Source organism: Sciurus vulgaris (assembly GCF_902686455.1).
Source record: "Sciurus vulgaris genome assembly, chromosome: 3".
In the NCBI taxonomy this organism is placed as follows: domain Eukaryota; kingdom Metazoa; phylum Chordata; class Mammalia; order Rodentia; family Sciuridae; genus Sciurus; species Sciurus vulgaris.
The window spans coordinates 27,446,853-27,472,069 of record NC_136463.1 but is presented as its reverse complement, the minus strand read 5'-3'; the positions used below and the strand labels follow the sequence as shown (position 1 = coordinate 27,472,069).

Below are 25,217 nucleotides of genomic sequence, written 5' to 3'. Positions count from 1 at the left end.
AGCCTTCAGTGGGCACTCACTTTTATTTTTCTTATTTTACTTTTAATTCAGCAGGTATTTGTAGCCTGGCACTCCTATCCACATGCCACACCACAGAGATGCCATGATAACTATCTCCACTCATGCATGGGGATAGTGAGACTCAGAGAGGAAGTCCATGGCCTGTCCAAGATCACAGAGTTGTCAAGTGGGGGACTAGGATGACCCAGAGCAGCCTCACCTGAATGAATGGCCTAGGGAGGACCTTAACATGACCATGGGTAATGCCCACTCCCCTGCCTCGATCCTGATTGGCTCCCTCTGGGAGGGAGAAGCTTTCTGCCTTCTCTGTTTACTCTCCTCTTCCTCCTTCTATGGCTAATTTTTGTAGTTTGATTCACTCAGCACCTATTTCTTGGGACCTTCCAGGATCAGACCCTATGCCAAGCTCAGGACACATGTCTTGGTTCACTCCCATTTAGTTGTGAGGGTACAGATGATCACAGTTAAGTGCAGGCATGCACAGAAGCACAGAAGAGGCATTCGAGGAAAATCAAGGAGCCTTCCTGGAGGAGGTGGTGGCTGAGCCAAGATCAGTGACCCGAAGAGGAGGAGGAGAAGAAGGCGAAGGGAAGGAGCTTGTGGGGACAGCTGACTCTCACAAAGACCTCGCCACCACCACCCCAGCCACCGACAGAGCACCAGAGGGAGGATGCACCCTGCTCACATCACATGGTGTGTAGGTAGAAGGACTTGGGACTGACACCTAGGTTTCCTTAAGACTAATTCAATACTTATTGTCACTGTCACCTAATTTGGTAATTAATTAATCTGATTATTTTACTATCTCGGTCCCGTCTTCTCAGCCAGAATAGAAGCTCTCTGAAGGCAGGCACGGTTCAGGCTCTTCAAGACCCTAAGGTCCTGGAAGCATGGAAGACCTCTGATAGCCCAGCACAGGGAGAATCAGGGCTAGCCTCCCCCGCTTGCCCCGGGCTCCGGGCCAGGCCCCCAAATTCTTCCAAGGCCCTATCAGAAACTGAAGAGGAACGCCTCTGCCACCACCATTCCTCTGGCACTAGTACAGGGCAAGGCACACGCACTGGCTGGGCTACAGAACCTCTGCTTCCCTCATGACACCCCAATGCCCATGGAGATCGCACCTCCCAGCATCGCCTTCCGCCCCAGCCTGGCGTGTGTCAGCTGGCCCCCAGCCTGCCAGGGACAGGAATCAGAAGGCGGTCCTGCTCCTGGGGCCCTCAGAGCCACTCTCCTTCCACCCTCGTGCCGCCAGGGCTGAGCGCAGTTCAAAGCAGTCCCACAGGCCTTGGCAAGTCCTGTCAGGGCCCAGGTGCCTCAGAGGGAGGCAGGAAAGATGAAGCGTGGTGCGCCCAGAGTGTTGCCTACCTTCTGTCTGCTGTCTGTCTTTCTGTCCAGCTGGGAGTAGGCCTGCTGTGGGGATGCTATGTCCACAACTTGTTTAACTCCTGCCCTCCCCTTGCTAGTGACTCAGACTTGTCTTCACCTCCCCAAGGGGCGGGGCAGGCTGGCAGCGGCAGAGTCGAGATGGGAAATAATTGTGCACAGAAGCTGGCCCCGGTGCATGCCCCTCCCTGCTGGCCGAGGGAACTAGCAGAACCAGTCAGGTATCCTGATTCCACCAGAGCCCTACCTGGGTCTGGCTGCTCCAGCCCTCCTTCCGGCCTTAGTGGGAGGGGGCCCTCCTTGTGTGGCTGGGCAACCCTGCCTGGAGTGTTCTTCTAGGAGGAAGGTGGGCAATGTCTGCACACCTCTGCAGGAACTGGGGTGCGGGAGGGATCAGAACCACAAGGAGGTGCCTTGATCTCCTCCCCCTAGAGTGTGAGGGGACAGGGTAGGGAGGAAAAGCGGGCAGAGTGAAGCCCAGGAGTCCGGAGGGGGTGGGAAAGGCAGGCAGGAGGAGCAGCTGGGAGCCCTGCCAGCCGTGTTACAAGCAAAGGGTTTTATCGAACACAATATGCCCAGGAATAAAAGGGAGTGAAACAGAAACCCAGCTGCCTGATAAGGCGCAGCGGCAGCGGCAGCCCCAGGCAGCCTGTATGGAATTACTGCAGTGACCTTGAGCCAGACCCTGTCAGGTGGAGGGAAGGACACTGAGAAGCCAGGACCTGGGAGGCCAGTTCAGATGGGGCAGGAGGCAGGAGGGTACAGGTAGAGGGGGCGAGTAGGCTGGGCCGGGATGGTGGGGAGGGTGGAGGCCGGGTCCCAGTTCTCTCCTATACACCATTCAGGAGAACTGGGGGTGGGGGCGGGGTCTGCAGATGGGGGTGGGGAGAGACCTGGAGAGATTCCCAAAAGTCAGCACTGAGTAAGCAGATGGCATCCCCAGAATGGGGGTTCAGAGAGATGGCTCTGTCCAGTCACATGCACAAGTTTGCTAAAGTCCATAAGTGCCCCCTACAGCCACAGCCCCTCCCCATCCTCTGCTCCTGTTGTCCAGCGTGAACAGCGGAGGAGTGGCAGTACCTTTCTTTTGCTGAAGGGACAGGAGAGTGGTGCTAGCCCTAAGCTTCTGTTGGCTTTGTCAGCTGTGTCTTGGGGGCACCCTGGGGCTAGACGTGTAGCAGGAACTGAGGAAGAAGAACCAGCAGAGATGTGCCAGAGTTTGTGAGGAATGCCACCAAAGATGCTAGGTGCCATCAAAGACATTAAGTCCCAGGATGGAGAGGGAGACTCTGAGTCCCTTCCTGGGGGTGACTCAGAGGGCAGAGGACACAGGTAAGAAGTCTCCAAGTCCTCTACAGCCCTGCCCTGCCCTCTCTAGCACCTAGGAAAGAGACAAGCCCCAAGCCCACTCTGCCCCACCTGCCATGGAGGCGCTACTACTGCCAGGGACGAGCTTACCTCCAGAGCGGGCTCCCTCGGCCCCAGCCCGAGCAGCCGCTGCAGTGACCCTCTGACCAGCGAGGCAGGGGGATGGCACAGCCTCGGGAGCAGCTCCAGAGCCATCCACCATGGACCCTTGTCCCTAAGACCCACCCTCTCCCAGGAGGCAGAGACCCCTCAGAAGGGTGGTGGCAGGGTCCCCCAATGGGCTTCAGCTCTGCCTCTCGCCCGTTTGCCTCCTAGACTCTGGCCAGCCTGCAGCACTCAGGAGGAAAGTTGCTCAGCTGGCCGGGCAGGTCTGCCTCAGCAGTAACAGGACACAGGAGGACGCAGGGCGGGCGGGCGTGTTAACCCCTTCCTGCTGCCTCCAGGAGGGCGGGGCATTCGGAGACAGTCCTGCCTGCTGGTGACCCCAGGAGGTGCAGATTTGGAGCCAGGGACCCACTCTCATCCCACAGTGAGTTAACCCTTCCCTTGCCTCCTCAACAGGAAACAGGGGTGGGGGCTTCCCCGTACCCCCACCACACCCACCCCTCCTCTTCTAGAGGACATTAAAGGGGAGGGCAGGACCATTCCCTGGGGCTGTCCCTTTGTGGGCTTCCAGCTGGCTTCCCCAGCCACCCTGAGGGGGCATTAGGACTCTCTAACCTGGGGAGGGAGCGTCCTGCCTTCTCAGAGCTTCCTTTATCCAGTTCTCAACTGGAGGGTGCTGGAGACCCATGAGGTCATTATTAGAAACACCAAATGTGAACACGAGAGGCTTTGAGCCACGCCTGAGCTTTCTGCCCACACCTGTCCTGTTCCATCAGCACTGAGGAGACCGCAAGCCCAACCGCCACAGTTCAGAGAGGGGGTCTCTAAACTCAGGAGCCTGTGGCCCACTTCATACAGGGAGCCCTGCCCATAGAAACCCTGTGGTGCTGGGTCTGATCAGGCACCTCGGTCCATTTCCCATTCTTCTACATAGTAAGGTAGCGTGAAGTTCCCAGTGGCTGTTCTTAAACCTGAAAAATGGCTTAGGGCCAGATGCTTTAACATAAAGAGGGGGAGAAAACAGACTAGAACCCAAAATAAGAACCTCTGGCTGAGGACAAAGGGGTCTGGCCTCCAGGATCGAGGAGGCGTGGTAGTGTTATCTTGGGGACAGGGCTCTGAGATCTCAGGGAGCCAGTCCCATGGGCTCTGCTTCTCCTCTGATCTCACACTTTGTCACACTTGGTGATGACACTTTGGAAGACCTGGCTCCAGGAAGCGTGACCCTTTTTAGAACCCTGCCAGACCAGAGCAGGGACTATGAACGTGATGCTATCTGTCTTGTCACCTGATTTCATTCCTTGTCCTGCTACCAACTTGCTCTTCTGTTCATGCTCCCTCCATCACCTCCCAGGTGGGGATGGCTCCAGGAGCAGGGCAGAGGGGGATCGGGGGCCAGCGGGCCATGGGAGAACCTGGGCCGTGAGCTGACCTCACCGAGATCCAGTACCAAGACAGAAAGGCACGGCGGAAGTGGTAGGAATCTAAAGGTTCTTTATTGACTTGTTAGCCAGTTTCCTAGGGGGATGCGAGAGCCTGAGAGTCAGCTGCAGGGATACAAAGGCTCCTCGACATTCTTTACAGGGCTGAGCTCGTCAGCCAGGGCCATCAGGTCAGTCACTAGGGCATTCAGCAGTTCATAGACCTGGAAGAACAGGACAGATGTCACAGGCCAAGGCTTGCTCTGTGGAGACCTGACAGGAAGGTACCTATAAGTCAACTGTGCTAGAAGACATGGAGAGAGGAGACCCAAAGTTCAAGAGTTTCTGTAGAACTTCTGTTTTTGCAAACAGTTTTATTTTTCAGACCTACTGGGGGAGGTCATCCTGCACTGGGGACTCTGGAGCCTACACATGTTGAAGGGCAACTCCAGAGAGCCCAGGGAGCAACGCCCATTTAGCACCAGGAGGGTGAGGCTGGGCTCAGCCCCAATTCAACTCCTACCCCGGGAGGCCAGTTCACCTTCCTGCAAGATCACAGATGCAGATACTGAAAGGTCTCCAAGACTGTCCCCCACTAGGCTGGGTTACACAAGCCTAAGCAATTTGATTTTTAATGTCCTTAACTCTACAGAAGAGTTTGCCCCAGGAGTCCTCAGGGCCCTTTAATAACTTTCCAGACCCCATCGATCATCAGAAATCTCACTGACATCACCAGCAGCAATTGGAACTTCTGATCAAATGAGATCCGGAGTGTTACCACAATGCACAGTGATGTAAGCCCAGCTCCCAGCTGTCTGCCTCAGAGGAAGAGAAAGCACCACTACAGACACGCTGGCACATCCAGCTGGCTTTGTGGCCCTCCCTCCCAACAGTAGCAAAAAAGAAAACACACAAAACCTAGGTGAATCTTTTAAGGACCCACAGATCATGATGAAGTCTTTCCCGTGGATGTATCCTTGCTACAGTGGGAATGTGACCTGTCCTCGCTGAAACTCATGTTGAAATTTGATTCCCAATGTAAAGGTATTGAGAGGAAATGCAACTTTTAAGAGTCACTAGGGCTCTACCCTCCAGAAGGGATAATGTCTTCAGGAACACGAGAGTTCTAAGCTCATGGTGGTAACTATGATCCCAGCTGCCTGGGAGGCTAAGGCAGGAGGATCACAAGTTGGGAGGCCAGCTTCAGCAACTTAGCAAGTTTATAAAGGGGCTGTAATTGCTGCTTAGGGCAGAGTGCTTGCCTAGCATGAGCAAAGCCCTGGGTTTAATCCCCAGTCCTGGGGGCGGAGTGAATGGGGAACGTGAACTCTTTTGGGACTGGGTTAGTTATTGCAGAGCAGGTTGTTATGAGACTCCTGTGTTTTGCCCTCTTGCCGTTCAGCTTTTCACCATGAGCTGAAGCAGTGAGGCCCTTACTGTCACCAAGTTCTTAGACTGAACAGTCTTCAGATGGTGAGTCAAAATAAACTTTTTTCTTTGTAAACCACCCAGTCTGTGGCACTTTGTTATAGCAATAGAGAGACAAAGATGACCCTGTGTGGTTTTCGCCCAAGGAACCTGTTTGCCAGGGTGCATATAGTAGAAGTGGCAGAGAGAAGGGTTCCTTGTTCTCCGTTCCCTTAGAGTCTGTAAAGACTAAGTCAGACCATGTTGCTCCTCCATTCAAAATGCTGCATGACTACCCAGTTCTCTCAGGGAAAACCCTGAGTCCTCCCAATAGGCCACAAAGTCCCAAGGGGCCGCCCCACGTGCCTGCCAGCAGCTTTCCCTCCTTCCTTCCCCGTCCGCTGGCCCACTCCCTCCAATGCAAGAGCTGCTTCCCTGCCCAGGACACTTTTTCTGTCTACCTTTCACCCTTCTTCAAGCTTTTGTATGGTGTCACCTTATCAGGGAGCCCCACCCCTGCCCCTGGCTGACCCTGATTCGTGGTCTTTGTCACGGTGCTCATCCCCTGTCATGCACGAGGACAGCCTTGCACTCTCGAATGCCCTTCATGAAGCAGGTCTGCCACCATCACTGATGGAGCAGATGCTCATTTGGGAGTAAATGGAATGAATGCGGCAGGGGGAGGCCAGGGTGGAGGAGGGGCGGGTGGCTACTGGGCTCTTCCCTTCACCTCCATGTGCAGCCTCTGGGTGTATTTCTCCTTGATCAGGGGATCTATGGGTTCCTGTGATGGCACGGTGTTGTCAGGGGCAGGGTCGTCAGTGGAAAGCCTGTCCCGACTTAAAGATTTCAGTATTTTCTTGTCATCCTTTGCCTTCTGCTTCTTGCTGTTGAAACGGTCCTGCTGGAAGAGAGGGAGACACACACAGCTTTTAGTAGCTCCCAAGGTAGGACAGGTACCTTCTCCACAGCAGCTCCCTGGGAGCCGGGCCTTGTGCTGGAAAGACCGCCAGCTCCCCATGTCCCCTTGGACACCCTCCCCAGACCCACCAGGGCACAGACCATGTCCCGCATACCTCTTTCCCTGACACCCGGGCTCCTTTTTTGTCCTCTTTGTCTTTGATTCCCAGTTGCTTCTTTTCCTGGGCTGCCCCTTTCCGGCCTTCTGCCTCCTTCCCAGTTTTCCCAGTTGTCGCCTTCACTTCCGCGATAGGAGGTGATTTTCGATCTGAGGGAAGTGAGTGGAAGAGAGTGTAGCAGGCCCCTGCGGTCTAGCGTACACCGCAGGCCCATGAGGAGGCTGGGAACGACATGGAGAAGCAAAGGGTGAGGTTTGAGCCCTCCTCTCAGCAGCGCGGAGAGAATTCTCTCAGGTTGAGCAGAGGTGGCACTACTTCCCCTGAATCCCTTTATTCAGGCATGTGACCTTGTGGCTCAGGACTGAGGGATGGAGGCAGGAGGCCTAGGTTCTAGCCCCAGCTCTGCTATTCCCCGTGTATGGCCATAGACAGGTCATTTACATTTCTGGGACTCTACCTGCAAACTCGGCAGACTGAATGGTGATCATTAAGGTAGCTTCTAAGCCCCAAATCCTGGCAGCAGTCAGAGGGTAGCATGTGCCCACTTGGTGGCCCAACCTTGCAGAGTGCCCACCACATGGGTACGAATAGCCAGGCTACCACTACTGTCTGGGCAGAGGGCTGGGGAAGACTACTTAGTGAGATGACTGCTCAATGTCTGACCTTGCTCTTCTGGAACATCCAAATAGACAGTCTCCTTCTCAGGCAGGCCTAGCAGAACCCTTAGCCACAGGGAATGGCTCACCAGGCTGTCAATTACATCTCGCCACAGCTGCAAACTAGAGGGCAAGACAGGTTGGAGAAAAGCCACCACTCCTCACTTGTCCTTGAACCTGCAAGGCTCAGGTCGCTCCCTTCAAAGACCCTAGTGCCAGGAACTACCTTGAAAGCGCCATGCAACCAAGCAGCCAGCATCCTCACCAGGACTGTGCAAGTGCTTCCCTGGGGCAGCAGCCAAGAAAAGAGGCCCAGGATCAGGGTTGGAGGCCCCCACGAATCCCATCCCACTTCAGCATCTAAACTGCGCTTTGGGGCTACAGTTAGACTTTGGCACCCCTCTGGAGGGCTGAGCCTCGCATGAGATTTCCAACATGAGGCTCCTGGAGCCATATTCTGAAGGTCTTGCAAAAGGTCTCCCAAGCCTATCCAAGCAGGTTCCAAACAGGTATGGGGAAGGCTGACAACAGAGAAATTAAACTTTTACTGGGATCTCCTCTTTTCATTCTTCTACTCATTGAGAAGGAACAAGAGGAGGAGGACTAGGCAAGGTGTATATATACTCTGCTGCCTGCTCCCCAGAGAGCAGGGGGTGCTGCGGGGTGCTGTGGCAGCTCTTTGAGCATCCTTCAGTAGTCTGAATTCAAGGGATGTTCAGCCCCTTGAGTCCAGGGACTCCCTGCCAGATGTCACCAAGGGATGGAGATGGGACATCTCAGGGGCGGTGATGGGGGGAACCTACCACATCTGGTGCAGGAGGTTGGATTGCAACGGCTTCCGCTCCTGGCACAGCTCCAGGGCCGCCTTGCTGAGGCGGATTAGGGCCTCCTCTTTCTGGTAGTCCTCCGGGAGTATCATCACTGCCTGGTTAGGATCATGGGCACATGGGCAACTGTTCTGCTCTAGGACAGTCAGGGTCCCTGTGTCCTCTAGTGATGGGGCAGGTAGCTGAAGAATCAGGAGTCATGAACCCTAAGGTGCCTTCTGTGGGGGCCTGGAACTTCCTGGAGGAATCTGTTATGAACCCCTTCTCCAAGGCTTGCCAGGGTCACAGAAGGAGCCCTTCCTCTACCAAAGCTGCCTGAGGACCCAGAAAAAAATATTTGACCCCAAAGATCACTTTCTCTGGGCTCTCAGAAGGTTCAGTTGCTCTGCCCAGGAGGCGATGGAGCTAACTGGTTCGGGGAAGGAGCACTGTGCCCAGCTACCCAGGGTCATTCTCCACTAACTCCTTCCGGGTCTCAGACGCACCTTTCTGAATTCCTGCAGAGAGAGGTTCCACTCAGGCAGGGGAGAGCCTGACAGCTCCCAAGGGCTCCTGGTACTCTCCACGTCTGGGCTCTCCACCAGGATCTCCTCCATGATGCTCTTCCTATGAGAAGCCTTGGTCCCCAATGCAGTCTTCTGGGACGTAGAGTAATCTCGGGAGTCGCCGGGGACCTCATTCTCAGGCCGGGATAGTCGAGGCTCATAGAGTGGGCTCCTGAAGTTTGTCATGCTGTCCACGTTCGCTGACAATGCCTTCTCCAGATGGACTGATGGGGTCCCTGGGTGCTCTTCTTCACCTGGCTGGGTCTCCTTAGCCTTGGCAGACAGGATCTTGTACTGGTTCCACAGTTGATGCAGGTTTTGTACCACATGGTGCTGGTAATACAGCTGCAGCAGAGGTGAGGGATGACAGCAGAGGGTGAGTGGCTGAGGCCAGGGGACTCCCCACTTCCCTCCAACCTCAGCATCTCCAGTTTAAATTTTTTTTTTTTTTTTTTTTTTTTTTTTTTTTGGCATTTGGGCTTCTAAGAAAGGCTGGGCTTGAATGAAGGCACCTACTAAGCACCTACTTACTAACTACCTCGGGCACACTCCCTAATCTCCCTGGGCCTCAGTTTCCTCAGTGTAAAATGAGGATATAAGAGTACAAACATCTCATGGGACTAGTGTGAGGAGAAAGTGAGTTTCTCGTGTCCTGGCACACAGAAGGGTTTGGTCCCACAACTGCACCAGGGCACACTTGGTGCCAACCCATACGTGTGGATTCCTATGGTGGAACAACTCCTCCTCAGTGAGATAGGCGTCCACGGGCGACGGTGTGCGCTCTGGGGTCAGGACCCCTCTCAGCAGCTCCTGCAGCACTTCCTTTGCTATGGTGACTGCATCATGGGTGGCCAGCTTTCTCTGGGGAAGGGAAGGTGACATAAGGTGGCAGCCCAGACTCCCAGCACCCATGCAAACTTGAAGGGAGCCAGATTCCTGGGACTGTGACCTCCTAGGGTCTGAGTTCCTGCTATCATCTGTCTGTCTCTCTGTCTTACACACATACCTATCCCAAGCCTCAAAACCCTTTTGGTCTTTCTAAGTCTCCTGGTTCCCTAAAAAAGGATCCAGAGGAGGTCAGTCCTAGAGGACAGCCACTCCAGAATGGGATCTGAATTTGCCCCAGGTTAGGCAGAAGGGGCACACAGTTTGGGCACTGTTGAGAACTGGGGGTGGTAGCTTCCCAGCTCCCACCTCCCACTTACCCAGGGTGCTGGCTTATGGGGTGGGTGCTGAGATAAACTATTTAAATAGTTGTCTCTGGTTTGGAAGTCTTGTCAGTTAAATGCCACTCCACTGCCCAGTGCCAGACAGCAGTGAATAAAATACAGCATTGGCATAGAAGGTTGGTGACATGATCTATTTGGATTCCAGGGAATACCCTACTCAGTCTGCATCTTAGGGCAGAATACCCTACTCCCAATGGGGGCTTTGCATGGCGGTGCTGCAAGCTGCCCCTCCCCCAGCCTGCCTGCCCCATCTTCCTCACACAAAACCCTGGAAAGTATTTGAGCAAGAGTAGGAACCTGTCTGTGAAAAATTAACCTCTTAGGCTGAGAGAAATAAGATCCCTGCAGGCACAGCCAGAAAGAACACCAGAGTAACCTATCTGGTATCTCCAGGGGCCAAGGTCCCAGGTCCCTTACCTCCAGCGACTTCCTCTCCTCCACAAACATGTCCTGGGCCAGGGAGACTGCATGGAGGTTGACCTGCAAGAGCGCACCTCCCAGGAGGGTGGGGTGGGTTCGGAACTCCCAACATTCCCTGAAGATGCCGGCACTCGAAGACTTGAAGAAGAAGGTAAAGTTCTTTGTTTCCCCAGGCAGAATCACACCTGAGAGGCAGAGACAGGTTTCCAAGAGGAGGAGCTAGCTGAGCTCCAAGCCGGCAGGTAGAAATTTAACTAAACCCTAAGCTAAACACATGCATTTAACTGAGGTCCAGGTCTGGTGACCAACCATCCCGGTTTGCCCAGGACTGAGAGGGTTCTTGAAACATGTGACTTTGAGCTTGAAAGCTGGGAAAGTTCTAGGCAAGAAGGGACAGCTGGTCATCCTAGGCTGGAGCCTATGCATACAGATAATTGAGCCCCTAGAAATTCCTGCTCCCCAGTGGCTCACCTCCCTGTGTTCTCAAGAGATCCATCACTCTCAACAGACAGGAATAGTTAGACCACACTAGTCACTGAAGAAAAAGGAGGGACATGGCTGGGAGCAGGGGCTCCAGCTTGCAGGAGTTGGACACTAACTAGATGTTGGTGTCTCCCAGACACGGAGGCTATAACCAGAAGCCAGTGAGGAGGGCAGCTTCTAGGTACCTTCCCGGTTGTTAAAGTAAAACTGCTGCATCCTGTCTCTCTTCTGATGTTGGAAAGAGTCCAGCTTGGGCAGCCGTCGCCAATCGTACCAAATGGCCACTGTGCCATTATTGACCACAGTCAGTTCTGAAGATGTTTTCTCCCCTTCAAGGGTTTCGAAAGTCAAGCGAACACCAATTCCTATGTGCCTCTGGGGAAGGAGGAGGTATGAGAACTGTCTGGGCTGGAGGCCTGGCCTAGGGTGACCATCCTCCCAGTTTGCCTGTGACTTCTCTGGGCTTAACAGCAAAAGTCCCATATTCCAGGTCTCCAAGGCCTGTAGCTTCAAAGTGGTGTCATCCCCCAAGAGTGACTGTCTCAGAGGTCACTATGAATAGTGCAAAGAAAGAATTTCTACCCAATGAACATTTTTGCTCCTGAACATCTGTATAACATTTTGTAACTTTCTGGAAGTACTATCTTTGAGAGAGTTTGCATATTTACCTGGTTGGGGTCTGGGTACAAAGTAGGTAGCTTGTGACACTCTTTTCAGCCTTGTGATTTTATTCTTGCTCAATTTACTGTTGCTATTACCGTTTTCAGAAATGCTGAGTGTGTGACCAGATAAAACATAAAATAGGACTCCACACAGGCTCCTTGTGACTGTCATGGTCACCTTGGGCCTGCACCCAGCAGGTGAGTGAGGGTGAGGTGATTTTACCTTGTCCTGTGGGTTACTGCCTCTGATCCAGCAAGCTGGCTTCCCACAGAATAGCAGCGAAGGGCCGAGAATAGGCATAGAGACCCCATCAGGGCAACTGGTCTGTAAATCTCTGTAAAAACCAAGGACTTATTCACCTGGAGGCTGCACAGTCAGGCCACATGGACCCCATGGAGATGGTTGCCAGGCAGCCTAGGGATGTGAAGGGCTCTGCCCTGCAGTGCAGTAGAAGGTGATCCACCTGCTTTGGCTTAGCTTCCTCCCGCTGGCTCCTGAACAGCAGCCTCTTCACGCCCTCCCCCCAGCCCTTCTCTTTCAACTGCAATGGGAGGGGCTGGAGGGCCATTTAACCCGGAAGTCCCCATCCAGAGCTGGTTGTTAGAAAAGAGCAGATGGCAACAGAAAAGCTAGCACAGGTGCTGCAAGAGGAAGGGGTGGAGCCACTAGCGAGGCAGGGATGGACACCCTGACTTTAGGGAGGGAAGCTGCCTGTCAGTACTTGTGGCCACCCAGGGAAGCCACGCTCTTCAGCCTCCTCGCTGGGGTGCAGGGCCCACTCACAGGTGTGAGTTGTCTTCAGAGGGGCTTTCCTGGCTCCTTTCAAACACTGTACATTCTTCCACCGTGACAGATGAGAAGGGCTGCCCTCGGCCCACCACCTCCAGGCCATCAATATCCTCAGAGGGACAGAGAAAGGACATATTAGCTGACTGAAGACAAGTACCACCCCAAGGGACCTCAGACTGGGACAGGGAGGCTCTCCCAACCTGCTGGCTGAAATCCAGCTCAGCCAGGATGCTCTGCAGCTCCTTGCGTCTGTAGATGAGAAACAGACTCCGATCCCAGGTATGGCGGTACCAAGCATCCTTCTGGGCTGGCAATCCTAAAGTGGGGTCCAAGGACACAGCCCAGGCTGCTGCCCTGCCCCCTTTTCCACCCACCCCTCAAGGACCATGGAACACACATTCAACACCATTTCTGAAAAGTGGTGAAAAACTACAGCTTTCCTAGGGCAGCTAGACTCCTGCCTCAGAGCTCCCCAGAAGCCCCAGAGATTCCTGGGAGATTAGCTTCCAAACAGCCAAATCTTTGGGGTTATAATAAGAACAAGAGTAGCTACCTTTTTTTTTAGATGTCGACGGACCTTTATTTTATTCATTTATTTATATGCAGTGCTGAGAATCGAACCCAGTGCCTCACAGAGCCTAGGCAAGCGTTCAACCACGGAGCCACAATCCCAGCCCCACGAGGAGCTACCTTTAACTATGAGCCAGAATTTCTTAATGCATATCATAGCCCTTGTCTCCTTTTTAACCGTCTCATAACCCTATGAGTATTCTACAAACAGGAACCCAAGGGCCAGAGGGGTCAAATTCCTCACACAAGTTCAGAAACCCAACCCAGCTGGGATCTGAACCCGGGCAGGCGGGCAGGTGCTCAAACAGGGCTGCCAACAGAACAGCACAAACCACACAAGCAAGCCACGGGTCAGATCAAGTGTCCCAGATGCTATACTGGAAAGGTAAAGAGGTACGGTTCATCTTAGTAAGACAGTCTATTTAATTCAATATGTCAAAACTAGTATCCTTTTTTTTTTTTTTTGGTTGGCTGAACTTTGATTATTATTATTATTATTATTATTATTGCTGTATTTGTTAAGTTACACAAGCTTGCAGAAAAGCAGAGAGTACATGCAAATTCTCATTCCTATGCCAAGGAGGAGAAAGTGGCTGACCAGATACCTCCTTACCCCAGAATATGTTTTTTTAAGTGGGGGGTTGCTGGTACTAGGGATTGAACCCAGGGGTGCTCTACTATGGAGCTACAACCCCAGCTCTTTTTATTTTGATTGTTATTTTGTGTGTGTGTGACAGAACTTGTTAAGTTGCTGAGGCTGGCCTCCAACTTGCAATCCTCCTGCCTTGGCCTCCTGAGTTGCTGGAATTACGCGCATTTGCCACTGTGCCCAGCTGCCTTAAAATACTTCTGTGTGCACTTCCTAAAGCAAGGACATTCACCCTTGGGACCACACTCCACAGTGAAATCATGGAGCTGACCTTAATAGATAACTCACATCTCACTCTCACTCTCATTTGAGTTTCTACAACATTCAGACTCCATACATCCAGCAGTCAGGTCCCTTCAGTCTTCGGTCTGGAACATCCCTCAGTCTTCCTTTAACTCTCCTGACCTGGACACTTTTGGGTGTTATAGGGCAGTCCCTCCGTTTGTCCACTATTTCCTTATGACTAGATTCACATTGTGCATCTTCAATAACATTTTTTCCTTTCCCATAATGACAAACCAAGAGTTGGGGGAAGATTTCCCTTCAGAGGGAGCCCCGAGGGAGCTGGCAGCTGCCAGCTCTTTATCCCCCAAGGGCATCTGGTTCTCTCTCTATCCCCCGAGGGCATCCAGGCTGGAAGAAACCTCCAGGCACTCAGCCAGGATCGTCCTTAAAATCCCTGGTACCATCCTGAAACGTGCCAGGTGTATGTAATTCCAGGGTGAGCTTCCAGCAGCCTCATTCCCCAGGAGACTGAGCATCACTGCAAATCCATCAGGCTCAGGAAGAATCTAGGGTGAGGCTCCTTGCAACTGGCAGCACAGCCGTGTTGAGCAGCATCTTTTTAATCTCCTTCTGGTCCAGAGATCAGTGAATCCAGCCATGTCCTGTGGATCACCATGGCTGCCAACATCCTTTCCTCAAGGAAATGCACTGGGGGAGGGGGTGTCCAGGAGGTGTGGGGGCCCATCCTTGCTCAGGCTCCTCTCTGCTCCTCCTCAACCAGTCGCCCCTAGCCTGCCCAGCCCATGGGTCATCAAAACTATTATCATTTCACTATGTAATCAATGTAAAAATTATTCATAAAATATTCTTTCAAACTAGTCTTCAAAACCCAGGGTGTAGGTTGGGTGGCAGTTGCAGCAAGCCTATCATCTCAGTGACTTGGGAGGCTAAGGCAAGAAGATCCCAAGGTCAAGGCCAGGTTGGGCAACTTAGCAAGACTCTGTCTCAAAATAAAAAATAAAAAGGGCAGGGGATGTAGCTTAGTGGCAGAGTACCCTTGAGTTCAATGCCCAGTCCCAAAATAAATAAATAAATATAAATTAATTAGGAAAGAGAGCGAGCAAGCCGGGTGTGGTTTACAGTGACAGCGTGCCTTCGTGTAGACCAGCCACATCCTGGCTGCCCCCAGCTGCTGCTGCCTCATTGAGGCTGCTGTACTAGATGGCTCGGCTCTGTGGCCCACGCCCCTACCCTGCCCTTTTTTAAATCTCTATCTTTTTTATTGAAGACAGATCTGAACCTCAGGGAAGGGCAGGGTCTTGCCCAAGATCACGCTGAACCAGGGTTTGGTCCCAGGTCTATCTCATGGCACAGCCGTGCTGGTCCCACCACATTGCCTGCTTCCTGTGCCAGGCACCAGAAGCCAGTTTATAGCCCTGCTACTCACCTGTCTCCACCTGGATGGAATGGGGCTTCTTGATGTGAACAATGGGTTCCACAAAGCCACGCTGAGTTTTTGTTTTGGTTATGACCAGACCTGTCATTTCATCTCCCAGGTATTCCAGTGGACTCCAGAACACACTGGCGTCCTTATAGCCCTGGTAAGGAAAGATGGGGCAGTGAGGTTGTCAGCACCTCAGCCGGCGGTGGGGCCTGGGAAGACAACAGCACCACAGACTGCGGACGCTTCCTGACCTCTTCTGATGGCAGAAGAGAAGTACCCACTTTCTTATTTTCAGGGTGCCTTGCTGTAGCCTCTACTGACCCCAGAAAGATGATATAAGCTGGTCCAGGTGTGGGTCCTTACTAATGGGAAGTCCAAAAGCAGGAGACTAAGCCTTTAGGAGACACACACTAAGATTCATAATAACTCAGTAACACACTGACCGTCGGTGACCACCACAGGCTTAATTATTTAACTAACAGTCCCCAAACACCCACTAACAGAATTTAGTAAAGGTCCCAGGGGCTTTTGCGATGCTGTGCAATGCATAGATTATTTTCTCCACAACTGTGCAACCTGGGACAAGTCATTCCTGTGTCCCTGCCCCCCCCCCCCGCATGGCGCAGCACTGGGCACTTGGGAATGGCCGCCCTCACTTTCCAATCATGCTGTGTTGGAAGTGTCCGGTCAATGAGCTCCCGCTCCTCCTGGATCTGTCTGTAGGAGTCCCCAGCGTGCATCAGCAGCTCACTGACTGGCTTCTTCAGGTGCTCTTGAGAGTGGGAGGCAAGAATGCAGCCATCAGAATGCACCAAACCGGAACAAATGGGCCCCGGCACTACCCAGGGCAGCCGGGCTGGCAGAGCTGCTTGCGGGACCACTAAACTGAGGTGTAGGAGCAGTAAGCTTTCTGGAGTGAACAGCACGAACGTGGTCAGCATCCAGGATCTGGACAGGTGGGGGGAAAGACACACACACACACACACACACACACACACACACACACACACACAGCAGAGCCTCTGAGCCAGATGGAGGCCAGGCAGGAGCCCTGTCCACTCGGCTCACCACTAAGGGCTTCCTGCTGCTTCTTTCGCAGGGTCATGTGACGCTGCCAGTTTTTCAGAAAGTTGTGCTGAGGAGGTGGGGCCCACGGATGTTGCTTCTCTTCCTTTGGGTCTTTCTGCTTTGGTTCTTCCTTAGCTGAGATGAGGGTCATCAGACTGGGCGGGATGTGGATCAGCTCAGCCAGCTGAAAGGACAATGTGGGCATGTGGAAACTGGTGAGAAGGCCTCAAGTCGGCCCAAGCAGAAGTTTCCAGACACCTAGTTTCCTCCATTGTCCTGTTCTGCTGAGAAGCCCTCTTTAGGACCACAGGGTGGCAAGTGACAAAAAACAAATCACTGAACCAGGAGGCCTTGGGATCAGGTGTCAGCCACTCCCTTCCCTTCTCCCAAAAGGAACTTTGGTTCTGAGGTTGCAGTCAGCATCTTTTAGCATGGCCCGCTTCCTCACAACTGATATTAACCGGCGCTTTTGCCCAGGGAGATGGAGCCGTTTATACATGACCCCATCCCCCTTAGCACCTGCCTGATGACAGTGAAGGATCTGAGGAACAGAGAAGCACTGCACATGAGGAGGTCACCCAGGGAGCAGGGGAAAGCCACCTACCTCCACCATGGAACTGGGACAGCAAGCACAGAGTGGCAGAGGGCAATGAACTGGGCCCTGCGTCCTAATTCCTTTGTGCTCAGCCTACGGACACCCAGATACTCGGCCCCTTTCAGGTTCATGAGGCAACCTCTGTATCCTTAGAGCAAACCTCTGACTTCAGCTGACACCAGCTTAAATTGGCTTCTGTGACTTGCAACTAAGTGTCTAAACTACTTCAGGGGCGGGTCAATTATTTTCTCACACTTGAGGCCCAGAGATTGATTTGTCTCTAGTCCTCTTGAGTCTGCAGGGGGGAGACTAAAGTGGCTTCAGCGGCTTCTCTGAGCCAGGCAGCTTGACACAAACAAACCTGGGTGTTCCCTCTAGCAACTGCTATTCTCTTAAAGTCCTGGAGACTCCCCAAGATGTGGTGAGGCAGGATCTGATCGCTGCCATCGAAGTGATCACCTGGGCCTGGGGGGAAAAGAGGGATAGGAAAAGATGAACTGTAGGTAGCTGGCGGGCTACCCAAGGGGCCGACTTTCTAATGGCTTTCTTTCAAAGCTGACCCATGAATTCAAAGCCCAGGGGTTCCAGGGCCAAGACTGATCATACCAGAGTAGTCCAGGGGCTTTGTGGCTACTTCTGGATTAGCAGGATGTGCTACCAAGTGGCAGACCTTCCTCCTAGTATCCTTGGGTTTGGGTTTACGAATGATAAATTTCTGGCATGTGACTGGCTTGTCTTCTGTTTCAGGAAGGCGAGGACTGTGTTGCTAAAAAGAGACCAAAAGGAGAATTCCACCTGAGAAGAGGAGGAGAAGAAGGAAGAGCGCCACCCATCTCCTCTGCCCTGGTTCTTGATGGAATTCCTTTAGGCTGACAAGTCTGCTTCCCTAGCTATGTCCAGCAATGGCCGATGTAACAGAGAAGAGTCAGAAATGTCTGGAAGGAAAAAATATCTGATGACTCCAGACAGTTCAGGTGAAAAGTGGCTGACTCTTCCAGGAAAGGCCTCCGGTTGGAGATTAGCAGCTTCACCTAGATCTCTTATCTTTGCTGCATAAACTCATTTTCCCATCTATGAAATGGGGATAGTGTCACGTCCTCGCCAGGAAGCATGATACGGCATCATCTCGTCCCCTGTGGTTCTACATGGATCTCAGAAACATGAAAACAACACAATTCCTTCAGATGCTGAAGTGAAAAGAATCTGTGTTCAACGGACTGTCCCCTGCCATGGCATGCTCCTGTGACTAGGGGCTGGAGGAGGACCTTGGCATGGCTGCTGTTCTAGACCACCAGGCTGGCAGCAGTGTCTGCAGCAAGGGACCCACGCACTTCATCCTTACCTTCTTCAAATCTTCCTTCTTAATGGCTAAGGCAAGAATGTCATCTCCTTGTAGGACATTGCTCACGGGCTCAGGCTCTTCCTGGATGGGGGGTGTGGGTTGTTCGGGTGCCTTGGCCCGCTTCTTTTCTGAAGAGAAGCAGACAGTAGGCAGTGCTCAAAGAGCCTTCGGTATATATAACTACATAAATAAAATTATAAATCTAGGGCTGGGAGTGCAGCTCAGTTGTAGGGTGCTAGCCTAGCATGTGCGAGGCAACTAGGCCCTGGATCCTAGCACTGCAAAAAATAAAATAAACAAACAAATCCCTATCATTTATTTACAATGCATGGTAAGGGGCAGAGCTGGTCACCTGGACAGGATAGCAGAGGCTGCCAAGATGACCAGGGGATGGGAGTTCTCTGCTGGGGTCCTCCTACCCACTGCCCCCAGCTGGCCACAGTGGCTGAGACTTCTGTAGCTATAATTGAGATTTAAAAATATTCCATTTCTGCTTGTGTTATTTACAAGTTGAACAACCTTGGCGCACATCACATAACCCCTTTGGATCTTGGTCTTCCATAGGTGAAAAGAGGAAATTGGACTATATCAGTGGTTCCTAAATGTCTGCCCCAGAATCTTCTGGGGGAGTTTGATAAACACACCTTCCTGGGTACTGCATGCCAGGGTTTAGGGAGCTATCTTTTTTTTTTTTTTTTTTTTTTTTAAACTTAAGGAAGTTTTATAAATTAAATCCTGGGATTCTGATGCCTAGTGGTTTGGGACACCTGGGCTAGCTGTTTTCTCAGCCTCTTCCATGGCTGGCCCTGGTCTGTTCTGCATGAAGGCACTGGTTTCTCAAGACACTGGTTAAAATGCAGATACTCTGGGGGGAAGCAGAACACATGCACCTCTGGCCGTTCATTTCATATTATTTCATTTAAAAATGTGGAGCAGCTGCTTTGTGCCAGGCACTGTACTAGGTTCTGGGGAGAAATGGCACAAGGGGTCTTCAAAGGGCACACACCTCATGAGAGACAGGGCTGTCAACCGAGCTGGGGCACTAGGGGACATCCAAGGGCCCCAGCTGGGTCTTCAGCATGCTCAGGAAAGGCTTCCTAGGGAGGCTATGTTTAAACCGAGAGCGGAGAGATGGAGCCGAGTCAGGGGAGTGAAATGGCGCTTGGGAAGAGACATCCCAAAGAGCAGCGGAAGGCGGGCTGCAGGCAGGAGAGAAGGAAGCGGGGCTCTGGAAGGCAGATCATGTTTTAAAATAGCTGGAGCACAGCAAGGTGGGAGGCAGGAAGCAGAACCGGAGAGGGAAGCAGCAGCCCACCACGAAGAGCTTGGGAGACAAGCAGGGGACTTTACATGTGGCCCCCAGCATGGCAAGGGGGATGGACCGGGGGTGCAAGGGCGAGGACCAGATTATCTAGATTATCTGATAATGATGTGACAGGGGCTCATGAGACTGGAACCAAGTGGAGAGACTGAAGTGCGTGTCTCTCCAGTGGTGGCTGGGACATGTCACACGGACATCACATGGGCCAGATCTCTGACCAGGACCTGGCACAAATGTTTTGAGTGTACTGCTTGTTTTTCTGGCTAGTAAACCTGTCCTTTTGAATGGTTTGATGTGGCATAAAACAATCAAAAGAAAACCTAAGCCCTGCCCCTTCAGGGCATTTAAAACAAAATTTGGTTTATCTACTGTTGCTCTAAGTATCCTAATCTTAAAGAGACCATAGCACTAAAACATCAAGGAAGGGGTGCCGGCTAACAAAATCAAACTATCTTTTAAAGAAACGTTTATATAGTTGATGGAGTTGGGGGGGGGGGGAGGAGAAGAAAAAAACAGAAAGAAAAGCCAGAATCATTCCAAACATAACTCTAAATTCCGCCCATCAGCCACAGCCCATGCCCTCCGCTGTGGGGTCTGCAGAAGTTCAGAACACAAAACACAAACATGGGTAGGGCTGAGCCGCTGGACCCAACTTTTGGTTTGATCTGCCTCCAGGCATGGAGATGCAGTTTGGGGTTTTGATTTCTATTTCTCTCTCCTTTCTACACAAAATCACCAAAGTTGGTGGCAGCCCACAAAAGAATTAAAACCAGTTGAAAGTCTGCTTTTATAAATCTGTTGGTATGATTCATAGTTTTCAGGACATCTGTTTCTTCTGTCCATCACCTTGGTTGGTCTACATCTTCCCAAGGGATTAAGTTCTCCAGATGTGTGTTTTTCACCAGTGGCTGTAGAATTACCATGTGTAAATATAAACCTTCAACACTGCTGACGATTTCTGGGAGCCAAAACTCCCACCCCTTGGAGTGATACAGAAAGCAATTTTTCACGTTTGCTTGAGATTGAAGTAGTCAGTGAAACTCTGGTCTGAGAAAGCTATCTTGATGCAGTACAGTAAGGCTCTGTTACTGCATACAGTCAGGGACTGGGGCGTTTCCATTCATGAAATGGCCACTCAAATGAGATATATGTTTTAAAGTTAAAGTCATCCTCGGAATATTTACCAAGGACCTTCGATGTGTTATAAATGACAGAGGAGATGATATAAAAGATGATTACAATATGGCTTCTCCTCTAGAGGGACTGAAAGATGAGTCAGACAGTAACGCAAAGCAAACACAAAACACAAGAGCCTGCCTGAGAGGCCCAGGCAAGAGGTCTGCTTAGGCATCACAGAAGGCACAGAGCCCTGTAGGTCACAGAATTGAAGACTCTACAGAAGGTTTGGAGGAGCAGCTACAGAGACAGCTTCCCAGGCTAAGAGGGGCATGAGACAAGGAAGGCTTTGCAAAGGTAGGCGGAGCAGCACAAAGAGGGCTGCTTGCCTGGCACGTGTGAGGCCCTGGGTTCCCTGCCCAGCGCTGCAAGAAACACACACACAAAGGAGATGTTCCAGGTGAGGCCCTGTCGGAGCTCAGCAGGAACAGGGTTGAACAAGGCGGGTGTGTGACATAGTAACACAGAAGCCTTGCTGGGGATGCAGGGGTGCTGCTGGGGATGAAAGAAACCAGGCCGAGGCGGCGCTATGAGGTGTGGAGCTGGCACCCGCTCTCTGGTCCAGGAGAGTGAGTGGATGACAGTGGCATTTCCGAATGATCCCTGGCTCCGTGGGAAGGAGGGGAGCCAGATGGACTGGAGGGAGGATGAGCCCCCTGCAGGGTGGAGTAAGTCGCTGCTGAACTGTGCAGGCCTAGCTCTTTCCCGTTCTTCCTTCTGGAAATGTGGGCTGAGCGTGCCAGTGGTGACCACAGAGCTCTGCTCTTCCTGAAGGCGGAGGGGTCAAAGACACCAGTCCTCTTGCCGATGGCAGCCAAGTAACACCTCTGTTAGAGCAAAGAAGCTGGAAGTGAGGCCCTTGGGCCGGGAGCAGGGATGGGACAGGGAACTGTGAAGGGAGAAGTAACCCAAGTTCCATTTTTTGCTTCTTGTGTTATCTGAATGTTATTGTTTTAAAGTGCTGATTAAAGCCTGTGGGAAATTCTGACCTCAGGGTTGCGCTGTGGGAAACCAAGGCAGGAAAGGTCCTACCAGGGTAGAGCTTTAATTGGTGGCGAAGGGGGATCTGGTACTACTGGGAGTCTTCCATGTTCCTTAGCAGCAAGACCAGGGAGAAACCAGGATTCAAAAGCACTCCCAGGTCCCTAAACAGGTTTCCAGTCGCTGTATTTGGTTGTCTTTTTGCTTGTGAGTCAGAGACCTTGGAGAACCAGCATGAGATTATATTTGTTCACTGGCTGCATTATATGGGGGGAGGTGCTGCCCTACTACATTAGAGGGTTCCCTGAGAACGTTCAGGAAAAAAAGAAATCTTACATGTTACCAAACACTCCCCACTCCATGCCAGGGATTGAACCCAGGGGTGCTTAACCACTGAGCCACATCCCTAGACGTTTTAATTTTTTATTTTGAGACAAGGTCTTGCAAAATTGCCAAGGCCCTGGCTAGGTTGCTGAGGCTGGCCTCAAACTTTCAATCCTTCTGCCTCAGCCTCCCAAGTTGCGGGATTACAGGGATGCTCCACGGTTCCGGCAACCATGTTAAACAACTTCTTTGTTCTTTTCTCCCTCCTCACACTGGTGCATGTTTTTAACTCTAGGGCTATTTTATAAACAAAATCTTCTCCTTATTAAAATCAAATATGCAACCAATATGCAATGAAAAACCTTTGATTTGTTTACAGTAGAGAGTTTAAATCTGATTAAGATGGTTCAGAGGTTGGGTGCGGTGGCACACACCTGTAATCTCAGCAGCTCAGGAGGCTGAGGCAGGAGGATCGCGAGTTCAAAGCCAGTCTCAGCAACTTAGTGAGCTGCTAAGCAACTCAGCAATACCCTATCTCTAAATAAGATACAAAATAGGGCTGGGGATGTGGCTCAGTGGTCAAGTGCCCCTGAGTTCAATCCCCAGTACCAAAAAAAAAAAAAAAAAAAAAAAAAAGATGATACAGAAACAGGAGAGCAGGAGGCAGTGGCTGGGAGAGCCCTTGACTGCCCTTGGGAAAGCAAACCAGGTATTTTTTTCTCTCTCTTAACTATTAGAAAGTATGTCATGAAACAGCATCAGCCTTTTATACCATGAAGAAGCATAAAAGAAAGCCATACTGAAAAGCAATGCAGCTCTTGTTAGCTTTCTGGGCCTCCTAGGGGACCCTACTGAGTCCAGGCCTGCCCCTCTCCTCACACTGAGCTTTCACTGCACCGCTGAGGCTGGGTCCCCCCCGGTGCCTATAAGAGCACACCCGCACGTTCTGACCTTGCCTGTGAAGGCCTTTCATGGTCTGGCCCCTGCCCACCTGCCCAGCCCCCTCTGGTGCCCATGTTCATCAATCTATGAACTCAGGCTTCTCTCTAGACCTAGAGAAACAAACTCTTTCATTTTTTTTTTTTTTTCTTTTAGATCTGCCATAAATGTCACCTTCTTCAGAAAACCTCCCCCACTAAACTCTAGCATCCCAAGCCTGGGTCAGGTGCTCTGAGCCGCCTTATCCTTATGGGTGCCTGCGTCACAGCATCTACACTTCTGCGTTGTCTGGATCCTCCTCCAGGTCCTCACTGGAGGGCTGGGGTCACACACTTAATATTGAGGTAGGATGGAAGAAATAAAAGACGGGTAGAAAAGAGACAAAAGGAAGGGAAATAAGACTGTGACTTGAATCGGAAAGCTTGGCTAAGGGTCCTCATACCTTCTCTCCCCGGGGCCCATCTTCTTCCGAGGCCTGGCAATCCCCAGTCTAGTTTTTCCCCAGGCCTGTCACTCCCAAATTTCTGGTAGGTCTGCAAATCTTCACTCACAATCTTTAAGTTACTAGAAATTCACTTGCTTATGAAAATTGCCTTGTGCAATGTACTTTTAGAATAGATTAAGCAAAGGGAGATATATTTTAAGAAACCTACAATACAGGGTACTTTTCAAATGATCTGTCAATCAGAGAGAGGAGGCAATATCAACATGAAGATCCTGAGAACTGTGAGACCACCATAAACCATCTTGTGATCTCCAGACTGAAACCATCCTCACAAACCTTCCAAGCCCACTCACCACCAAGTCCCCTTTAAAAGAATAGCCCAAGCAGGCTGTGGTGGTGCACACGTGTAATCCCAGCAACTCAGGAGGCTGAGGCAGGAGGATTACAAGTTTCAGGCTAGCCTCAGCAACTAAGTGAGGCCTTACGTAACTTAGTGAGATCCTATCTCAAAATAAAATAAAAAGGGCTGAGGACTTAGCTCAGTGGTAAAGTGCTTGCCTAATATTTGTGAAGCCGTGGGTTGGATCCCCAGTACAGGGGGCAGGGTTGGTGAGGGTGGGGGCCATACCCCAAAAGGCCATCTCACTCTCAAGACAGCCCACATTCTTCTTTGAATGCACACTCCTTGCTTTCCTGTCTAAATCTCTACTGTGTCTCTGACACATCTTGAAATTCTTTACTATGACATTTATGAAGGACTCCTTCATCCTTAGTTGAGGTCCTCCTCTGTGGAAACTTCTCAGACCTCCACTGGGGACATTATCAATACCCTTGCTGCCCAGCACAGTGCTCACACAGATAAATGAAAACAGGGCTGAGGATGTGACTTAGTGCTCAGTGGTAGAGCTCTTGCCTAGCATGCATGAGGCCCTGGGTTTGATTCCCCAATGCCACCAAAAAAAAAGGGGGGGGGGAGGGGACAAAGAGGGAGTGGTTTGCAAAGGGGAACTTGTCCCTGGGGGTCAGTCTGTTGTCAGGAAGCCTGTGGCTCTCCCACTTGCAACCGAGGGTAACTGCAGTCAGAAAGCAGTCACTCTAAGTTAAACAAGCTGGTACAATGCTGGAAAGGACATGTAGAAAAGGGCAGTCCAGACAGAACTAGAGGAGTTAAGCACTTCTTTGAGTTTTTCCAACAGGACTCAGTGCAATCCCCGCCCCAGGCCCCCATCAAGGTGGTTTCTTGCACTCTCTCCTGAATTTCTCTTCCCAAGGACCCAATTTCCTCTCCCCTCTAGCTTTAAACTCTTCGCTGGTGCCTCACCCAGTCTAGGGATCCTGCCTCCAGAGTGCCACCTTATGATATGGTTAGAGGTGGAGTCCTGCCCTAAGGCATCTCCCCATACACTGACCCCTGAGGCCCTGTACCCCATTTCCCAGGGGCCTTCACTTCCATCCCTCCAGGCCTCTTGTCCTGAACCCTGCCTCAACCATCCCTGTCGGGTTCTCCTGGGCACCTAAGGCAGCCTGGGCCAACCTTTCATGTTTTCCGAGGCCTCCAAGAACTTGCTTGGCAGTAGTTTGGTACGGGATTCCTTCTTGAGAGTCTTCATGGTACGGTCCCCAGCTGCAAGCGGGGCCCTGCACCTCTGGGCCCGGAGACCACGGGGCTGTGAGGTCTCTCCCCACGCCCTGGCCCGCCAGCGGCCGCCGCGGCGTCCATAGCAACCAGCGCCCCGCGCGGC

The 25,217-nt window shown here is 51.8% G+C and overlaps 2 protein-coding genes and 2 long non-coding RNA genes across 8 annotated transcripts in view; 2 read left to right on the top strand and 2 right to left on the bottom strand.

The window, feature by feature from the left end:
• The window catches only part of LOC306656199, a 5,350-nt gene extending 4,525 nt beyond the window's left edge, over nt 1–825 (top strand). Inside the window, exon 2 of the long non-coding RNA XR_013762447.1 lies at nt 52–825. This is a non-coding gene — a long non-coding RNA (uncharacterized lncRNA). The remainder of the gene's footprint in view (nt 1–51) is intronic.
• Nucleotides 1–3,080, bottom strand: part of EPN3 (epsin 3) — a 9,156-nt gene extending 6,076 nt beyond the window's left edge. For 2 of the 3 annotated variants that reach the window (XM_079131156.1, XM_079131158.1), the window contains exon 1: nt 2,863–3,080. The gene's annotated coding sequence lies outside the window, so the exon portion shown is untranslated. Of the gene's footprint in view, nt 1–1,386; nt 1,520–2,862 lie in introns of those variants that run through there. The other variant, XM_079131157.1, reaches the window with a different exon arrangement.
• Nucleotides 2,030–5,769, top strand: LOC306656198. 3 transcript variants are annotated; one of them, XR_013762444.1, is made up of 4 exons: nt 2,030–2,169; nt 3,088–3,301; nt 4,232–4,353; nt 4,997–5,769. It is a non-coding gene; the product is annotated as an uncharacterized lncRNA (long non-coding RNA). The 3 variants fall into 3 exon arrangements; XR_013762445.1 differs by lacking the exon at nt 2,030–2,169 and adding an exon at nt 2,285–2,736; XR_013762446.1 differs by lacking the exon at nt 2,030–2,169 and having other exon boundaries at nt 3,165–3,301; nt 4,951–5,769.
• Nucleotides 4,381–25,217, bottom strand: MYCBPAP (MYCBP associated protein). The gene is given in 20 exon segments (XM_079131155.1): nt 4,381–4,437; nt 4,439–4,522; nt 6,436–6,606; nt 6,782–6,933; nt 7,448–7,563; nt 8,244–8,365; nt 8,753–9,157; nt 9,527–9,673; nt 10,459–10,646; nt 11,130–11,319; nt 11,830–11,941; nt 12,391–12,506; nt 12,597–12,712; nt 15,288–15,438; nt 15,941–16,056; nt 16,353–16,536; nt 17,309–17,412; nt 17,554–17,713; nt 18,290–18,417; nt 25,010–25,217. Coding segments are annotated over 20 exon segments (2,880 nt in total). The 5' UTR covers nt 25,086–25,217; the 3' UTR covers nt 4,381–4,395.